The sequence below is a fragment of the Miniopterus natalensis genome, chromosome 4, assembly GCF_054644295.1.
Source record: "Miniopterus natalensis isolate mMinNat1 chromosome 4, mMinNat1.hap1, whole genome shotgun sequence".
Taxonomy (NCBI): domain Eukaryota; kingdom Metazoa; phylum Chordata; class Mammalia; order Chiroptera; family Miniopteridae; genus Miniopterus; species Miniopterus natalensis.
Window position 1 is genome coordinate 14408920 of NC_142084.1, and position 17411 is coordinate 14426330.

The following is a 17411-nucleotide window of genomic DNA, read 5'->3' on the forward strand; positions in this document are numbered from 1 at the left end:
CAGAGGCAAGCTGAGAAGTATAATCCAGTCATTGTTCCCTTCCTGCAGGCCACAGCAATCTTCGGGGTATTACCGTGATTTGCTCACCACACCGCCCACCACCAAATACTGACTCGGCCAAGAATCAGACTCCAAAGAATCACTTCCCTTTCTCAGGCACTAGCAAGTGCACAAACACAAGCTTTCCCTGCCTCCACCCACCAGCAACCCTGTGCCGCTGCCACCACTGCCGCCACCACCGCCACCACCGCCACCGCCACCGCCACCACCGCCACCATCTGATTCTGGTTCAAGCACCCAGCAATGAACAATCAAGGGAAATAGTGTGTCTCGCTGCAGGGCAGGAGGCGAGAGGCTTCTGCTCTGTTTGGAGTTTTCAAGAAACTCCCACATTCTTTGGTATAACACACACTTGGGTTTGAATCTAGACCATGCTACTTATGAACTGTGTGATTTTGGGCATGTTACATAACTTCTGTAAATCTTAATACCTTCATCTGGACAATGAGGATGATACAGGCACCACCTCACACAGTCATCATGATGGTTAAAATAGAAAATGTCTGGCTACGTAGTGTCTTGGTAGATGCTATGAACTAAATTGCATCCCTCTTTCCACCCCAGATTCATGTATTGAAGCTCTAACCCTGGCAAATTAATGAAACAAGGAGGCCATTAGATGAGAGGCTCTAATGCCTTAGCAGCCTACATCAGCAACCCCAAACCTAAGCCTGTGAGTGCCGCACGGTTAAGAAATCAAAGCCTGAGAAGAAGCAGTCACAACCAGGCCTTCCCAAGTAAGGCAACCACTTAAGAGACAGCCAATTAAATAATGTCCTTGCTTTGCTTCTGCACCTTCTGTATGGAAATCTTTCTCCTAGCTCCTGTCACAAGAGTGCTCCTGTTTCCAGGCTGGTGCTACCTAACTTGAATTGATTTTTGCTCAAATAAATTCTTAAAATTTTAACATGCTTTATCTTTTAATACCCATAATGTGATAGTATTTGAATATGGAGCCTCTTTGAAGGTAACTGGGTCATGAGGGTAGTGTCCTGATGGGATTAGTGCCCTTGTAAGAAGAGACGTGAGAGCTTCCCCGCCCTTTCTCTGCCACGTGAGGATACAGTAAGAAGGTGGCCATCTGCAAGCCAGGAAGAGGGCCCTCACCTGGAACCACATCAGTTACCCCTTTGATCTTGGAATCCCCATTCTCCAGAACTGTGAGAAATATATGTCTGTTGTTTAAGCCACTCAGTCTATGGTATTTTGGCAGCCCAAGCTGACCAAGACAGGAAATTTAGTCTCAAACCATCAGTTGTTAGTATGGAAAGAGAAGAAAAATGTTCATTAATGGACTCTTCCTCAGGCTTCTGGAGCACTACTTCCTAGAGAGAAGCCTTTCTTGGGACACATCCTCATGCTGTCAGCAGGGGGTTTCAAATCAGGCTCAGGCCTGGTATGTTAGGAATATGGGGGGAGATGCCAAAGAACTTGTGGGTTTAGAATCCCTCATCTGCTAATGCTGAACCACATCAGAATAAATTCTAATGCAAAAGAGATCTTTTAAGAACCTGAAGATCAGCCTTAGGTTCGTGAACTTCACAGTGTCTCTCTTTGAAGACCTTCTTAGAACTACCATCACTTCACTTACCAAGTACCCGCTTACTGAGTGCCTACCACATGGCAAGCACTGTGTTAGGTGCTTGGAATTAAAAGTGAAGGAGTGACCCTGCCCTCCAAGAGCTCTTGGATAAGTTTAATAAAGTGGGGTAGGGGGATTGCAGAGTGGGGCACCTTCATTCCCATTCTGCCAACAGAAAAATCTAAGGCCCCAAAGAGTTAAATAATTGTAAAGTTATCCCTAGAAGTCATATACCTTATATATACACATTACAGTGAATCCTTAGGAGGGCAATGAGGTCATTCTCAAGTTATCCAAGTACATATATCCTATTTTTTTACAAAAGGCTTCAAATTCTACAAAGATGGGAAGATAAGTCTTGCTCAAGAGCTCAAAGCACTCAAGTGGCAGAGCCTGGACTCAAACCCAGTTCTTCTGATAGCAAATCCTGTATTCCCCAGGTGTGACCATACTGTCTTGGACCGAGAGCAGCCCAGCTATACTCACCATCCGTATCCGTTCATCTTCAAGATTCCTGAGAACAGTGGCAAACTCCTGCAAAGACCTTGCTGGAAAAGAGAAAGGGGCCATGAGATGGAAGATACAGCTACCATTATGGATTGAAATCCCTTGGCACATGCAGAAACCTAAAGTCAACTGTTTCCCAAGGCTCCCCTTATTTTTTAATTGTTAACCATTAAGGATGACCCAGAAATGCATGTTAATTCCACCTGGCACTTTAGCTAGGGAAGGATTTCCTTCAAGGAAAAGACTGGCCTGTTCCTGAGAGTACCCAGGACTGATGAGATGCTGGCCGGCTCCCAGATCCCGGGCTGGAAGGGGCAGAGTTCCGGTTAAGAGTTGGAGGATTTCCTGCCCAGAATTCGACCTCCTCAACCTTTGTTGTGGGCCTGCGTCAGAACGCAACCTTTTCTTTGGCACTAGAACTAAACAAACAGTACTGCTGGCACTGGAAGCTTTGGCTTCTCCTTGGGTTCCTCCTGAGTCTCCAAGCCACTAATTAATGCAATACAGCTTGCAGAACGCTAGTCAAATGGGGAGAGTCCCCTGTGCTAGAATTATTCCCAAAGGCAACAGGCATTTAAGTGCAATAGCCCTGAGAATATTTGGGACATCTGAATGATGCTGGGGAAAACATCCATACATTCAGGATTTATAATGATACATTTTCACTGCTCTGAGCTATCTCCCAACTGCCTTTGCTCATCCCCAGATCCTGGTGCACTGCATGGCAATAGGGACTCAATAAGCTTTTGATGACTTAATTAATTCAGTATAAAATTCTCAATTCTTGCTCATTTCATGAAGTCAACCAAGATGCCCAATGTAAGAAGAGTAAAGTGCAATGACTAGGCCCTGGCAAAGAAAGCTATCTTGGCATTGCAAGTCCTCTGTGCTCAGTGTTGCCTACAAAAGACAAACAGGTGATGGTGAAGAGTGAAGAAGCAGTGAGGTATCCAAGGTAACTCCAACCATCAGCCTCTCATTAAAGAAACAAAAGAGAGAGGTGGAGGGCACTGTGAGCTACACACTGAGCTCCTCCCCTCATAGCTCCAGCCTACTGTTGCCAGGCAGGATGTGGGGCCAGCTGATCAGATTCTCCAATTGTCAAAGAAGCTGGAGAACTGAAACTTTAGGATAAATTCAATTTATATGGGAATTCAATTAAAAAATGAGTGCCAAAGAAAACATGGCTGCATTCTGATCTCAGCCCACGAGCTAGCATTTGCAACCTCTGCTCTAATTCCTCTCTCACCTTTGCTCAGTTCTTAGCTCCGTGGCTGTGGGGATGAACGGCATAAAACCAGCCAGAAGCGGAACACTAAAGGAAGGGAGAGGAGAGCCCCACTGCAAACCTTCAAGCTTTCTCCTGCGAATGGAGGGGGGAGACGCAATCCCAGAGCTCCAAGAAGCAGCCCAGAATAGCCCCAAATCCCTGCTCTTCGCCTAACTCTGCCCCCTCTGCTGTTACTATGGATTTCTTAATTTATAACACTTAGCCCCAGAAAAAGGCTCAGCAGGGACATCGGAAGTTGCGATAAACTGCACGGGCATCACTTACCTATACACATTTCATCATCCGTTTCTGCATCTCCTATGCACTGAAATTTAAATTCATTTAAGGAATCTGCAAACTTCCTCTTTGCTGAAGACAAATCTAGCAAGAAAAAATAAAAAATATGAATTACTGAAAATAAACTGGTTTTCCTATTTGCTCCACCTTTTAGTCCTGCCACTGCTATAGCAGCTAGCAGATTTCTCCCCGAGTCCACATCAAAGCACGAAAGAACGTAAATTCAAAATAGTAAATACTTCTTTATACCATGAAATACTGATTTGCTTTAGAAGTTAGTATGCTTATTGCATTTGCTTTAGCAATTCTGGCCCTATTTCTCATTCCTCCAGCTACACGGCGAGTCCTGGCTTCTCCATTCGACACAGGTGGGAATCCACTTGCCTGAGGAGATTGGGAAGGTTGGGGAGGAAGTGTGGCTTTAGCATCCACAGCCCTGCAAGCTGGGTCTGTCACTGACCCTCCATGTGGTTAGTGAAGCTGCCCCCGTTTCAGACACAGCAGTACCTTCCTCTAGCCCAAGTCATTCCACAAACTGCTAGAAGAAAGTGCTGGAAACGGCCCTGTCCCTGTGGCACAGGAGGACCTGGGCTTCCTCTTCTAACTCTAGGACCTCTGGAGCAGAGAAGCCGGCCAGTCTGACAAATGTCCATCTGAACCATTTCCCTGGTCACCACGCTCCACTACTGCCGAGAACAAAGCCCTGGCAACATTTGGGGTTGGGGTAACCCCACACATGGTATAACCCCACACATGGCATCTATAAAGAAAGCTCTCAGAGGTCCTTGTCAAATTTAAACAATAAGCTTGCATTTAAGTCAGCAATAAAAGCCAGTGCTCCTTCAATGAACCCTCAACTTCTCTTAAGGGTATAGAACCACCAAGGCACCTTTCAGCGGCCTGACAGACGTCGCTGCTCAGTACAAATGTGCTTAACTTAATTCCACGCACAGCCTTCCTGCAGATTAGGCTAATCACTCCAATTACCCTCGTCCATGTTCCCCTCATGGAAGGGGAAATGGCATTATGTTCAAATTCCCAGAGGAGGGAAATATGAGGCATAGCTGGCAACAAGGCCTGGCTTTAATAAGATGTTGGGGTGGGGCTGGGAGAATTCTGGCTTCACAGATCAACAAAACCTATTGGAATAAAAGCACCCATGATCCTCAGCACTTCTCTTTTTCAGTTCCCAGATTTGTCCCTTGAGGTTGGCAGTTAGATTTTTCCCATCTTTTGGTTTTGCCTGTTTGTTTCCTCTCCATATACCTGGCAGTGCATCCTGCTGTGCCTGTGCTGTTTAACATGGGGGGGAGGGGGGTATATACAAATCCAACCCCCAACATTCAGTTCATCAATCTGACTGTTCACTCCAAACAATGGCTACAAGACCAGGGGAAGAGGCAGGCTGGGCTATCCCATTCTCGAGTGTGGGGCTCAGGGCACCACGTTGGATACCAGCGGCTCCTGCTCTGAGACTGCCCTCCCAAGTGGCTGAGATGACACAGGTCCCGAGCTAGCTGTGGCTTGTGCAAGGTCCTCTACTCTATGCCAAGAGAGGAAGGCACTCAGAATGGTGAAGGAAGACACAGGAGGCAACAGCCAAGAGTCTTCGGTCTCTCCCCGGTTCAGTCACTTTAATGGAGTGGTCCTTTGGCAAAAAGTCTAAAGATGCTGGCAGGAGAATGAGGCATCTCTTAAAAGTAGCCAACCCAGGCTGAGGATATCCCTGAGAACACAAATCACTCCCTGGCAAGAAAGAAACAGATGCATCTGAAAGAACACTGTGCAGAGGAAGGACAGGAGGCCACAGGCAGGCAGGATGAAAACAGGGAATTATAACTTTTCAGAGTGGAAGGCAAAGCCCTCCAAGAGGCCCAAAGCGTGGAGAGCGTGGAGTGTGGGCGTGGTCGTACTCCATGTCATTTTAGTCAAAATGTTCCCCTGATCAGAAGTCACAAAGAAAGGCCTGAGCAAAAAGTAAGAACAGGGTTGCTTCTCTATCCACCTAAAAATTCTCCTGTGCCTCCACAGTAGGCAAGAGAGACTCAAGCTGGACAATCTTCTCAACAAAGTGGAAAAAAGGTGAAATGCAAGCCAGGCTCGGGAAAGCTCCCAGCACGCACCTGAAAGGCTGGGCTGCCAGGAGCAGCTGCCAATGAGGAGCACGGAGTGGCTCGTACTGCACAACGGGGCCTTTGTGGGGCCTTTCAGGGGGGCCCACCGAGCCAGGAGCAGGGCCTGGTAGCTTACGAGCAGAAGGTAACCTGACTTCACTGTCCAGCGGCACACAGCACACCCCGGCACAGCACAAACCTGAGAAGCGACGTGGGGCCCCCGATGCTGATAAAGAGGCCGGTCCCCCTGATGGAAGATTAAGTAATAAGTACTGGTATGGAGTCAATACTGGGCTGTGGGCCAGTGGGGACAGCTGGGGAGAGTGAGAATCCCAATTATTGGAATCTGAAAAGGAACTCACCACGGCTTGAATGACTCACGCTTCAGAGAGAAATCTTTCTTTAAAGGTGCAGCGCCCACCTGTTGTTTTACTCGGCCAGCATCCACTCCCCTGTCTTTGGGACAGCACCTCCAGCTTGCTTGTTTCTCCACTTGCACTGCATGGGGTTCTGACTATATGCTGATCAATCCCTTCCCCAGCCCCTGGCCCTCATCCCAACCTCCAATGGCTTCTGGGTTCCAGTTTCAGCTCCATTGTTTACCAGATATGTAACTAACCCAGGGTTAGTCAGAAAATCTCAATCATTTCATCTGACAGCTGTGAGCCCTACCTAAGCCACCGGCTGTCAGGGGACCCAGAAAGACACACTGTATAAGTCTCTGTACTGTAAGCCTGAGGTCTAGGCAAGGCTGGGCTTTTCTTCCCTGACATATAAATCCTCTGATAGCAGGACCCAGGGAAGGTGATCACTACCAGCAATGAGAGCTCAGAGAAATTAAAGGACTGACATAAAAACACACAGCCTCTAAAGAGGGGACCTGTGACTTGGTCAAGTCCTCGGAACTTAGACCCTGTAGCACGTGGCCACATCATGCTCCCTCACGCCATTAATAAGCCCCTTCTCTGTTACTTGGGACAATGGAGAGGATATCAAAAAAAGAACGCCCAAAAGTCACTGCTTCTTGTCTACTGCAGCCCAAAAGGATTGGTGGCATCTTATGTAGATGATCACCTTGGACGTGCAGCTGCACAGAGGCTTATTTCGGGAGCCTTCGCTCTGATGCACACAGGACTCCAACGTGCACATTCCAGCAAGAGGAGAGGCTGGTATTGGTGCTGGGTGCGTGCCCAGGTTCGTGGCACCCTGCTCACGTAACCCCACTGCTTCGCGCTCGGGCAGTGCAGGACCCAGCTAAGAGCGAGCAGAGTACCAGTATTTACCGTTGCCACAGGGCAGAACGCTGGCCAGCGTGGAGAGAAGCCGTGACTGGCCTCTGCGAAAGACAAATATCTGCTTTACAGAACACGAAGTCCCTGCCTCTGGGTGAGGAGACCAGGTGGGGAAGGGATATGGAAGCCACTAGAAGCCTGGCCTCGAGAGGCTGCTCCCAAAGCTGTCTGCTCGCTAGGGGACCAGAGGAAAGCGCCCCCGTCTTCCTGGAGGTGCCATGCTCCGCCACGGCAGATACTAACCTGCACAGAGCTTACGAGAATTTAAGCCAAGTATAATCTTTTTTTAACCGTAAGACAAAGTTTATCAGAATTTTTTTTAAAGTTAGAATCTACTTTCATTTACACAAGTTTTACTACTAATACCACAAGTCAAGCCCCTTCCTTTTTGTCCTTAATTTACCACAAGTTGAGCCACTTCTCTTTTTTGTACAACCTAACATATATGTGTACACACAAACATACATGCATATGGACACCCACATAATGACAGACTCAAGGTAACCTTACAATTATATTTATTTCAGTGCATCTAGTGCCTTTCTTTGACCTCTAAAGTTACCAAAATTGTATATAACTATCCTTAAAAATATTTAGAACTCTGTCACATCTCCCTGGACTTAGAAACTGATTAGTTAACAAACACCAACCGCCAAGGTACGTACTTGCAACAGGATTGGCATCTGGGCTGCCTACAGCACAAGAATCCTCAAGTCCCGGGCTCCTCTCTCCCTTCTCTGAAGGCCAGTTGCATGCGCCCTCTGGGCCTCATCCTCTTGCGTGTGGAACGGCCCTAGAACTACCCACGAGTGGTTTCGTGTCATAATATATGAGTGCCTAGGACAGGGCCGGGCAAAGTAGCCCTCAAAACCTGCTGTACTGATTTGATTGGGCGCAGCAATACAGGCTGGCTTCCAAGTGGAGTGTCTGGGATTCTCCAGGTGAAAGGACCATGGTGGGCGCTGAAAGGTGGATACCGGCCCCCAAGAGACTACAGCTTTATCCCACAACCCCACTTCCAGGTAAAACTCAACATGCTCGAAACCAAATGATCTCTCCTCTCCTACCCTCTCCCAAAGGAGCCACCTAAGCACCTCTTCCTGTGTCCCCAGTTCAGTAAAGGGCACCACCATTCGTCCTGCCACACAAGTCCCAGTCAGGCAACCACGTGTCGTCCTTGACAGTGCAGTCCTTCCCAAGTCTGTACATTTTGCTTCCTTAAGCATCAATTCTGCTCACTCACCTCCAACGCTATCAGCAATCCCTAAATCAAATACCCCATTTGCCTGGATAACTGCAGCTGCTTCCTCTCTGGTCTCCCCACATCCACTTTGTGGCTCCAGTCCGCACTCCACCCAGTCATGTCAGCTTCAGCAGTGAATCCTGCGATGGCTTCCCAGAGCTCTAAGAGCAAAGTTCCCTCCCAGGGTCTGAGAGGCCCCCCACCTCCCTCTCTGGGCCCCAGGCACGCTGGCCTCTGCCAGTTCCTGGAATGTGCCCTATCCATACCTGCAGCCCTCAGCATAAAAGTTCCTTCCTCCAAGAAGCCTTCCCTGATTTCTCTAACCAGGCCAAGCCCTATTCTATTTTCACATCCTGAGTCCTAGACATCTCTTCTTCATAGCAGTTTCATATTCTCCAGGTAATTCTTTGATTAATATCTCCCCAACCAGTAAGTTCCATACAGGTGAGGATCATGGCCCTTCATGCTTACCACTGTATCCTTAGAACCTAGCACATGGCCTGCAGAGAAAAGGGGCCACAGAAAGAACAAAGGGAGAGGGGAAGCTGGGCACTCCACTAGTTCATTACGCTCATCAAAGGTGATTCTATGCTTGACAATGACAAAAAGCAGACTAGGTAAATTAGGAGAAACTTTCCAACTTATGTAAGTCTGGTTGGACCTTGTATATGTGGGAATGTGCTGTTAACATAAAACCACCTCCCCTGGTTCTGTCTATTGAGGAAGGTTCCCACAGAGCTGCAGAGACAGCCACCAGCAAGCACAGAAAGCAAAACTTTCTCTACACCAAGCGACCAGGAAAAATGAACAACAAAACCAGCAACCGTCAGCCACAGCCACGTGTTCCCTTTCAGCCCCAGCACGACCCCAGGCCTGGAGCTAAAACAGATGAAGGAAGTGTTCCCAGAGACCCTTCTTTTCTCTTTCCTTATATCTGGACAAGCTGAGAACAACCCAGCACAAACTGTGTTTGGGGAGAGGTATTCCCCATACTCACCATTTCCCCAAGTCTGCATATGGCATTTTAAACCCAGTTCCATCACTTAACTGTAAGAAAAGCAAGTGATGTTCCCTTGTTAAGTGCCATTCTATAGCATGAACCCCTGCATTAAATGAGGAAAAAAGAAACAGACCACGTTCAAATCTTACAATAGAACAAAATTCCCCCATAGCCTTCATCTAGTTTCTGTGATGCTTGTGGCCACTAGATGGCAATCAATGTATCAGAGAGGTGTGCTAAGACTCAAGGAGAAATGACAGGGCCAGCCTCAAATGCAGTACTGGGGACAGATCCTATCCAGTTGGTAAAAACACCCACCTGAGAGGAGAAATTTCCAGCGGGTGTTCAATCAGCAATGGAGGAAGGGGCCCATGAGGGAAGAATCACCCTAATACATTCGGAGGACCTTTGTTTATCTTAACCATTCAAGCCTGAGATATGGAAGGAAGGGCTGGAGGGATGAAGTCACCACCAACACGTCTCTCACATTATTTCTGGAGCAGACTCAGAAACCCTCTTATCTCACCCCAGGACGCTGTGTCCACCAGCCTAGTCAGCCATGACATGGTAGAGAATGTACATTCTCATCACACATCTGTATGCCTTTCCTGAGACCATTTCCCTAAAACTGTTATTTCCTAAGTGAGGCCACAGCCAGCCAGCACTGACTCTGGAGATTCTGTTTTCCAACCAGAACACTAAGGCTAATGAAATTTTCAGAGTTGATTTTAAAAATGAAATCACATAGAACAAAAAGAAAGGTGGGTCACCTTTTTCAAGATGAGGTTTCCAATTCTATTTACACAGAAACCCCCTTCAAGAATAATACAGGAGCCCCAAACCCACCTTACTATATATCCAAAATATACTACGCATTAAGTTATCGGGTGCTAACTACGTAACATGTACCTAAGTATTTAAAACCATTTCATTCTCCTGACCATCCTAGTGAGTACTTATCATGACTCCCACTTTGCAGGTGGGGAAACAGACTCAGAGAGGCTCAAGAACCTGTCACAGTCACACAGATAATGAGTGGTAGTATAAGAAACCTGGTCCCTCTGACTCCAAAGATCTTAACTACTGTACTATATTGCCTAATTTACTCAAATATTTGTGAATCTGGTATCAACGTACTCAAAGAAATAAAAAGATGGTATGTATACCTTGCATATCCTTGAGAAGAATACAATTTAGAAGGGCCTAATCTGTGCATGTGGATTTACAAATTAAGGTAGAACATGCTAAGGCAATCAGAAAGTAGGAAAAAAATAGCCACAGAAGTGTAAGCAGGATATTATTCCAGCTGAAGCCTGTGGAGGAGGCCTCCCGGAAAAAAAAAAAGAATAGACAGTGGCATCTGAACTGAGTCTCACAAGTTCAGAACTAGCTGGATGTGTAGAAATGGGAGGAGGTTCAGGGCAGGGGAGACGGGCCTGGGGAGGTATTCTAGAAGTAAGAGCAGAAAGCAAAGAGATGTCAAAGCAGAGGACTTATCTAGAACAGCTCGAATTCAAGCTTGATGGACAGGAGGCAAGACTGGGAAGAGAGGTTAGAATCAAACCATGGTAGGACTTGAATGCCAAGCAAAGGGATTTGGACTTCATCCCTAAAGAAATGGGAACCAGATTTTTATACAGGAGAGAAACAAGATCAACTTAAACACTGATTAAGCCTTTCACTAAAGAGCTGGACCAGAACTTAGTTTGTCAAGAGCTTGCTCCCTGTGAGATGATCAAATGACACCTCTCAACCTGGACATTGGTACACAGTCCACTAGTCAAGCAGGAGACAAGGTAAGTATGAGGGATTCAAAGACACTCTGTTCCCTACTGAAAACTCCAAGTTCAAGTCCAATTATGAGTGGTCAGTAGCATCACTATACATACATAATTATATACAAATGTATATAAAGACATTTGTAGGTCCAAAGTGCTATATTACCTTTTCCTCATAACAACACTGAGAGTTGAAGTGAAAGCACCTGATGAAGAAGATAAAGACTAACATAATAAGTGTATGTCACATAGCAGGTGCTTAATAAACATTTGCCAATCAATGGCCATCATGTTAAGTGCTTTAGACAGCATTAGATCTATGATAAAAACCCAAGCCCTGAAGAGCCCAGCTCCAAACCTGAGTCACTCAGCCCCAACACAAAGCAGAAGAGGGGCACAGAGAACTGAGGCACTGCGTTCAGAACATCTACGTTCGCAGGATGCCCCACGACCTTGTAAGACAGCAGGTCAGTGCAGGAAAAACTCCCTTAAGGAAAGCAGTGGTGACTTGCCTAGTTAAAACAAAGAAGCCCATTTTGAGAGGGTCTAGTCAAGTGAAACAGCAAAAAGAAAGGGTATTTCCAGGCTGGTTAAGTCCACACACACGGAGCAGGTCAAGGGCAATTCAGGAGTATGACGTGAATGAACTCTGCAAACCTGGTTTTAAACCCTGGACCTGCCAATTACTAGCTGTAGACTCTGGGCAAATTATTCAACCACTCCAAGCATTTCTGTAACTATGAGGATAATGTACCTCGCAAGGTTGTAGTGAGAATTAAAAATGGGAGGAAACCCTGGGATGGAAGAGCAGAGCACAGGGTGGCCCTCAGGTGCAGATTTTCTTTCCTTCCCACAAGCACAGGCAGAGTGGGAGTTTATCTACAGATGGAAGAGAAGAGAATCACAAAAGGGGAGTCTTAATTAGCATAAAAATAAGAAATTTTTACCTCTGATTCACCAAACTACTCAACCCCATTCTAGTGGACTACTAAAAACACATTTGGGTCCTTAAGGGTTTTCCTCAGATGCTTAAAAACCCCTAATTCATCTACACATTTAAAACTTCCTTTCACTTTTTGCAGAGAAAAGGAAAGACAAAAATCCTGGACTAAATAACTATTTTTCAGCTAAACTACAACTCAAAGCAGTAGGGGTTTCCTCTTGAGAAGTTTATTAAACTCGAGTGGTGCCTTTTAAATGCCCAGGGAAAGGGTGGTATCAAGTCCTTTTTGGCAATGTCCTGGGGAAGGAGGCCAGCCCCATGTGAAACATAAAGTAATGAGCATGCTGAGGTGACATCCGAGATAAATGGAATTTACAGGGTTCGGGGGCCTGAAGTGCCCAGCTTCCTGAGGGGGTGATATTTGTGCTTTGCCCCCAAAATAGGCACGTTTTAGGGGGCACATCAAGAGGAGACCGTACAAGTCAGACTGAAGTGTCTGCAGGGAGAGTGGGTCAGGAGGGCTGGGTAGGTGGGAAGGGGCCAAGCGGAGCTGTGCTGGAGCACAGGCTGAGCACGGTGAGCGTTCCCTCAGTCAGCACCACACAGCATCACTATCACGCCCAACACCAAGCGGAGGAGCAGTGGGGGGAGGGAGAGTTAACCATGGCTGGGGCCTCAACACTTGGCTTTTGTTTCTGGAATGTCCTACCTCCTTAGGGCAGAGCTTCTCAAACTCTAATGTGCACCCCATCACCCAAGGATCTTGTCAAAATACTGACGCTGATTAGTAGGGCTGGAAGCCAGAATGCCTGCATTTCTAACACGTTTCCAGGTGATGTCAATGCTGCTGCTCCAGGCACCCACACTCCCCGAGGCAAGCGTTAGGATTCCCACCCAAGCCCCTGAGAGCCAAGGTCATGGTGTCTTTATCCGTCCAGCACAGTGCCTGGAGCACAGAGGCCCTCAGCATCTACTGGAGGAATGGATTCCTTGAGAGGACTTCTGTTGCAGAAGGAACAGAAGAGAATGCAGAATAAGAACCAGAAATGGGCTATGTCCTTGCTGGTCCACCAACTATGGATGTGAACCCTGGGAAAGTTATTTAACCCTTTCCTAACAAGTTCTTAACCAATTTCACAAAGTCCAGCCTTGGAGAATTCATTTGAAAACCAAGAGGCTGAACCACTTGATCTTTAAGGTCCCTTCTAGCTCTAAAATTCCACCCAAATTATCTTCTCTGTGCTTTTTTCCCCCCAATGGTTGGGGTATACACTGGATACTCCTACAGGAGGCACACCTCTGTCATTCTCAGAGAGCAATTTCCAAAAATCTAATTGAGAGAACACAGACTCTGTTAGTCTCAGCATATAACCATAGCAACTAATACCCCCCAAATAAAATGATGTCTTCTCAATGATGTGCTGGCTCAATTAGATTAAGAGGGTGACGTGTACCACCTCAGAATTTATGGTGGTAAACTCAGAGCGAAAGCCAGACCTTCTTGGAAGAGGTTTATAAGTAAAAGAAAGCCTTGCCAATAAAATGAAGAAGGGACAGGGAGCCAGAAACACTGCGTGGGTGCAGAACTGGGGCAGGGCGGACCTGCCTGTCCCAGGTCCATAAAGACAGAGCCCCTGTACCAGACAGAAACCCAGAACCTGCTTCAATAGGTTCAGACCTGGGTGCCACCACTTCTTCCAGTGAGTATTCAAGCAGCTGCCATTTCTCCCTCTTCCTGAGCCTTTCTCCATACATATAATGAAAGGAAAGCAAATACTGCTACTTTGGAAAAGACTTCAGGGAGATTTACCAAAATAACTGTAAAGCTTTTAAAAGAAAAAAGAAGAATCACAAAACAGTAAATTAGGGTTGATAATGGATTTCTAAGCCACATTAATGTCTCGACAGGTCACTCCAGGTGCAGACCTTTCTGTTCCAAGGTCTTCACAACTGTGAATTGTGAAAGAAGAGTTTGGAGTTGGAACTGTGAAAGAAAAACTCAGCATCTATAAGGCCATCTTTCCACACCCTCAGGCATGCTTCCTCCCACCTCACAATCCTATTTGCTCTAAACAGGTTTGGACAAAACAAGAACCTCACTTGAAAAGTAGAAAAAGGGAAGCCAAGGCCTGTCACTTTCCTGTAACCCCTGAATCTTTTCTAGCAAAGGGCAGAAAGGAAAACAACAACAACAAACCAACCAGAAACCCCAGCTCCAAGAATCAGGGATTAATCTGCACTCCATCGTTATTAACTCAGAAAGCCATTGACAGCAGAACCTGGAGATAGTACACAAAATCAGATCCACCTCCAGCAGATGTTCTCATCACAGCTAAGCTGAATTTGAGGTGTCACGCAAGACAAGGCATGGGGAGTAAACAGAGGCCTTCCACCAAGCAAATCAAATAAACCTAGAATCGTGGCTTCGGGAACGAACACACAGGGCTCAGGATCCCACCTCAGCCACCAACAAGGTCCCTGTACTCATTTCCACCTACATGAAATGGAGAAAAAAGGACACCTGCCTCCAGGGATTTCTGTGAGAAAAGAGATGATATTTGGAAGTGCTTAGCGCAGGGCCTGGCAGCAAGAAAGCACTCAATAAATGATGGGTATTAATAATATACAGTTGTACCCAATAACATAATAAACTGTCATGCTAATTTATTTCTGTGTAAAGATGAGAGGACAGCCAAGCCACTCCAAGCCACTCAGCCTCCTCCCGCCCACTTTAACGCCCCTCCTCCCTGCTGACCTCCCTCCATTATTAGGATCTAAATGGAATCCACCTAGTCCCGGGGCCTGCTCAGACACCCTCCCCACTCACAGCACAGGAAGCAAGGCAGCTGCTCCTCAGCACCAGTTAGTCAATTAAAAAAGGAAAGTCTGCTGTCTACTCCTGTATTAAATGAGCATTTTCTGAAGATGAAGAAAGTGCCTAGCAACTCTAAGTAGAGCCACACCTCATACATTCTCAGAAATTCGTTTCACTTTATTTTTTTTAATATGTTTTAATTGAGTTGAGAGATGAAGGGAGAGGGAGAAAGAGAAACATTGATCGGCTGCCTCCTGCACGCCCACATCGGGGATCGAGCCTGCAACCCGGGCATGTGCTCTGACCAGGAATCAAACCAGTGACCTCTTGGTGCACAGGCTTACACTCAACCAACCGAGCCACACCAGCCAGGCCGTTTCACTTTCTTTTATCCCGTGTAATGAGCCAGTTCCCTGCTGCACCTCAAGGGAGGCTGTGCTACTGGGACTAAGCAGGGGGTCCAGGTGGGCAACATTCTTCCTCCCCAGGTTCCCAGCATAAGGCCTCCTTACCCAACACGGTCTCCTCCCCAATTCTGGCCACCTATCAAATAAGAAATCATGTTTCAACTAATTCTTGGAGCACCCCCTCACTCCATACCATTACAGAATTTGAGGGGCTGAAGATTGGTGTTTCTCCCAATACGGTTGAGCACCACCTGTGACAGACTCTCCCAGGGAGCCCACCTCAGCCACCTGAAATAGATGAATGCATGCTGACATCTGAGAACTGCTATCACCTAGACCCTCAGAACATCCAGTACCAAGTACCAACAATAGAGCCTCTCCAGGGGACAAAGGGGGAGCTCCAAGGAACAAGCCGGAACTTCTCATTCCTGCCAGGGTTACAAATGTTCCTGAAGCAGGCAATTAATGCTCGCAGTGGAAGAAATCTAGGTGACAGTACAGGTGGGAGGAGGGAACACCACAGTTCAATTTAAAACTCACAAATTCAGAACCCTGAGTCTTTTTTCCAAAATGCTCTAAATCACGTCTTGCCTTCCGAAGACCACACAATCAGCTGGAAGGCAGCTCTGTTTAGGGCCTGGTTTGTAGACTCCGCTCACGGGACCTAGAGCTGATGAACGGCGCTGGCACTGACTGCCTAGAAACCATCGCAGCTCCTTCAGCACCCGGGGAGCCATGCGCTCGTGAACCACGGGCCTGGGCGAGGGCTGCCGATACAAGCTCTGCCCAGTTATTCTTCTCTGAGCCTGCAAACAGCAAACCTGCCACAGACACAAACGAATCTAGGACAGGCCCCCAGGGCTGCTGAGACAGAGAGTACTGAGGGACAGGCAGGAAGCTTCCTGGGCATACAACCTGTGCAGTCACACAGGGACCCACACTCAGGAGAGCCTGCTTGGTTTAATGCTGTTCTGTCACTATCTTGAAATTCTTTACAGCTCTGTCTCTGAACTTGTGTTTTGTAAGTGAAGCCCGGTGGGAGAGTGGAGCATGCATGTGAGTAGAGGAGACTACAACACGGGTGTATGTGTGCCCACCAGGATATTAATAGCTCATATGCAAAAGGTGTTTGCAATGTCCTGTGAGTACAGGACTCTGGAGGAGCCACAATGTGTAGGAGTTAAGCAAGACTAAAGTGAGTACAATGTAAGCATGTTATGTCTACAGATGGGGGAACACTGATGACCCTGAGGTCACGCTTTCAATTTGAATCAGAACTGGCCAAATGCAAAACAGAAAGAAGGCAACTTTGTTTTAAGAAACATGAAGGGCCGAGGAACCCTGACATAGCCTTTCCTACTCATGTTATTTCTCTGGATAAGCCAACACCTTAGGTTGACCATGAAGACACAGAACAGGTCAAAATCAAGCAATCCCTCTTCCGTTCAGTCCTTCCTCACTCGTCGGGAAGCTGAGGACGGAATGCTGGCAGAATGTGTGCAAATCAAGTGAGGTAAAAACAGTTAAGCTAGTCTGTGCAGTGCTTCCACGGTTCTGGCAAGAACAAAACTAATATGCACATGAGCTGTGTGATATGAACTGTGTAATTTCAGTGATTCTGCATACAAGTCAGTTGATCTTATACTTACATTTAAAACTGGCATTGCCCAACATAAAGATGAACAGTAAAAATCACACTGATACTTTAAATTTTTAATTTTTCTTTATTTAGAACAACATTAAATAGCAAATGAAAAGCACCACAGTTAAGAGAGAGACGATGAAAGAAAAGAAAAAGCTTTCCACCTTAATACCTTTAACAGCACTTATTTCTGCTTTATGAACAAGGGTCCCCACAGGTTAAGTAGCTGGCCTGGGCACAGGGACACTTGAGGCTGCTTGTCTACCCCCAGTAACTTTTTCCTTTGCTCCAACCAGTGTCTTGAGAACAAACTCCTTCCTGCCACACTACTGAGGCCAGGCCGGCCCCATCTCTGGCCTGGACTCCTAGCTGGCCTCCCCAGGTCCTCCCAGCTCCCCTCCAGACCATTTGTCACTCAACTACCCAGGATGAACTTCTCAAAAAGCAGATATGACCCCCCC

The 17411-nt window shown here is 46.8% G+C and overlaps 1 protein-coding gene across 2 annotated transcripts in view; it reads right to left on the minus strand.

Moving 5' to 3' along the window:
• The window catches only part of ARHGAP26 (Rho GTPase activating protein 26), a 401390-nt gene that overhangs the window by 296930 nt on the left and 87049 nt on the right, over window positions 1–17411 (minus strand). For both annotated transcript variants that reach the window (XM_087816295.1, XM_087816294.1), the window contains exons 2-3: window positions 3705–3800; window positions 2129–2190 (exon numbers count right to left, since the gene is read on the minus strand). In XM_087816295.1, the coding sequence (XP_087672421.1) occupies window positions 2129–2190; window positions 3705–3800 (158 nt within the window). The remainder of the gene's footprint in view (window positions 1–2128; window positions 2191–3704; window positions 3801–17411) is intronic.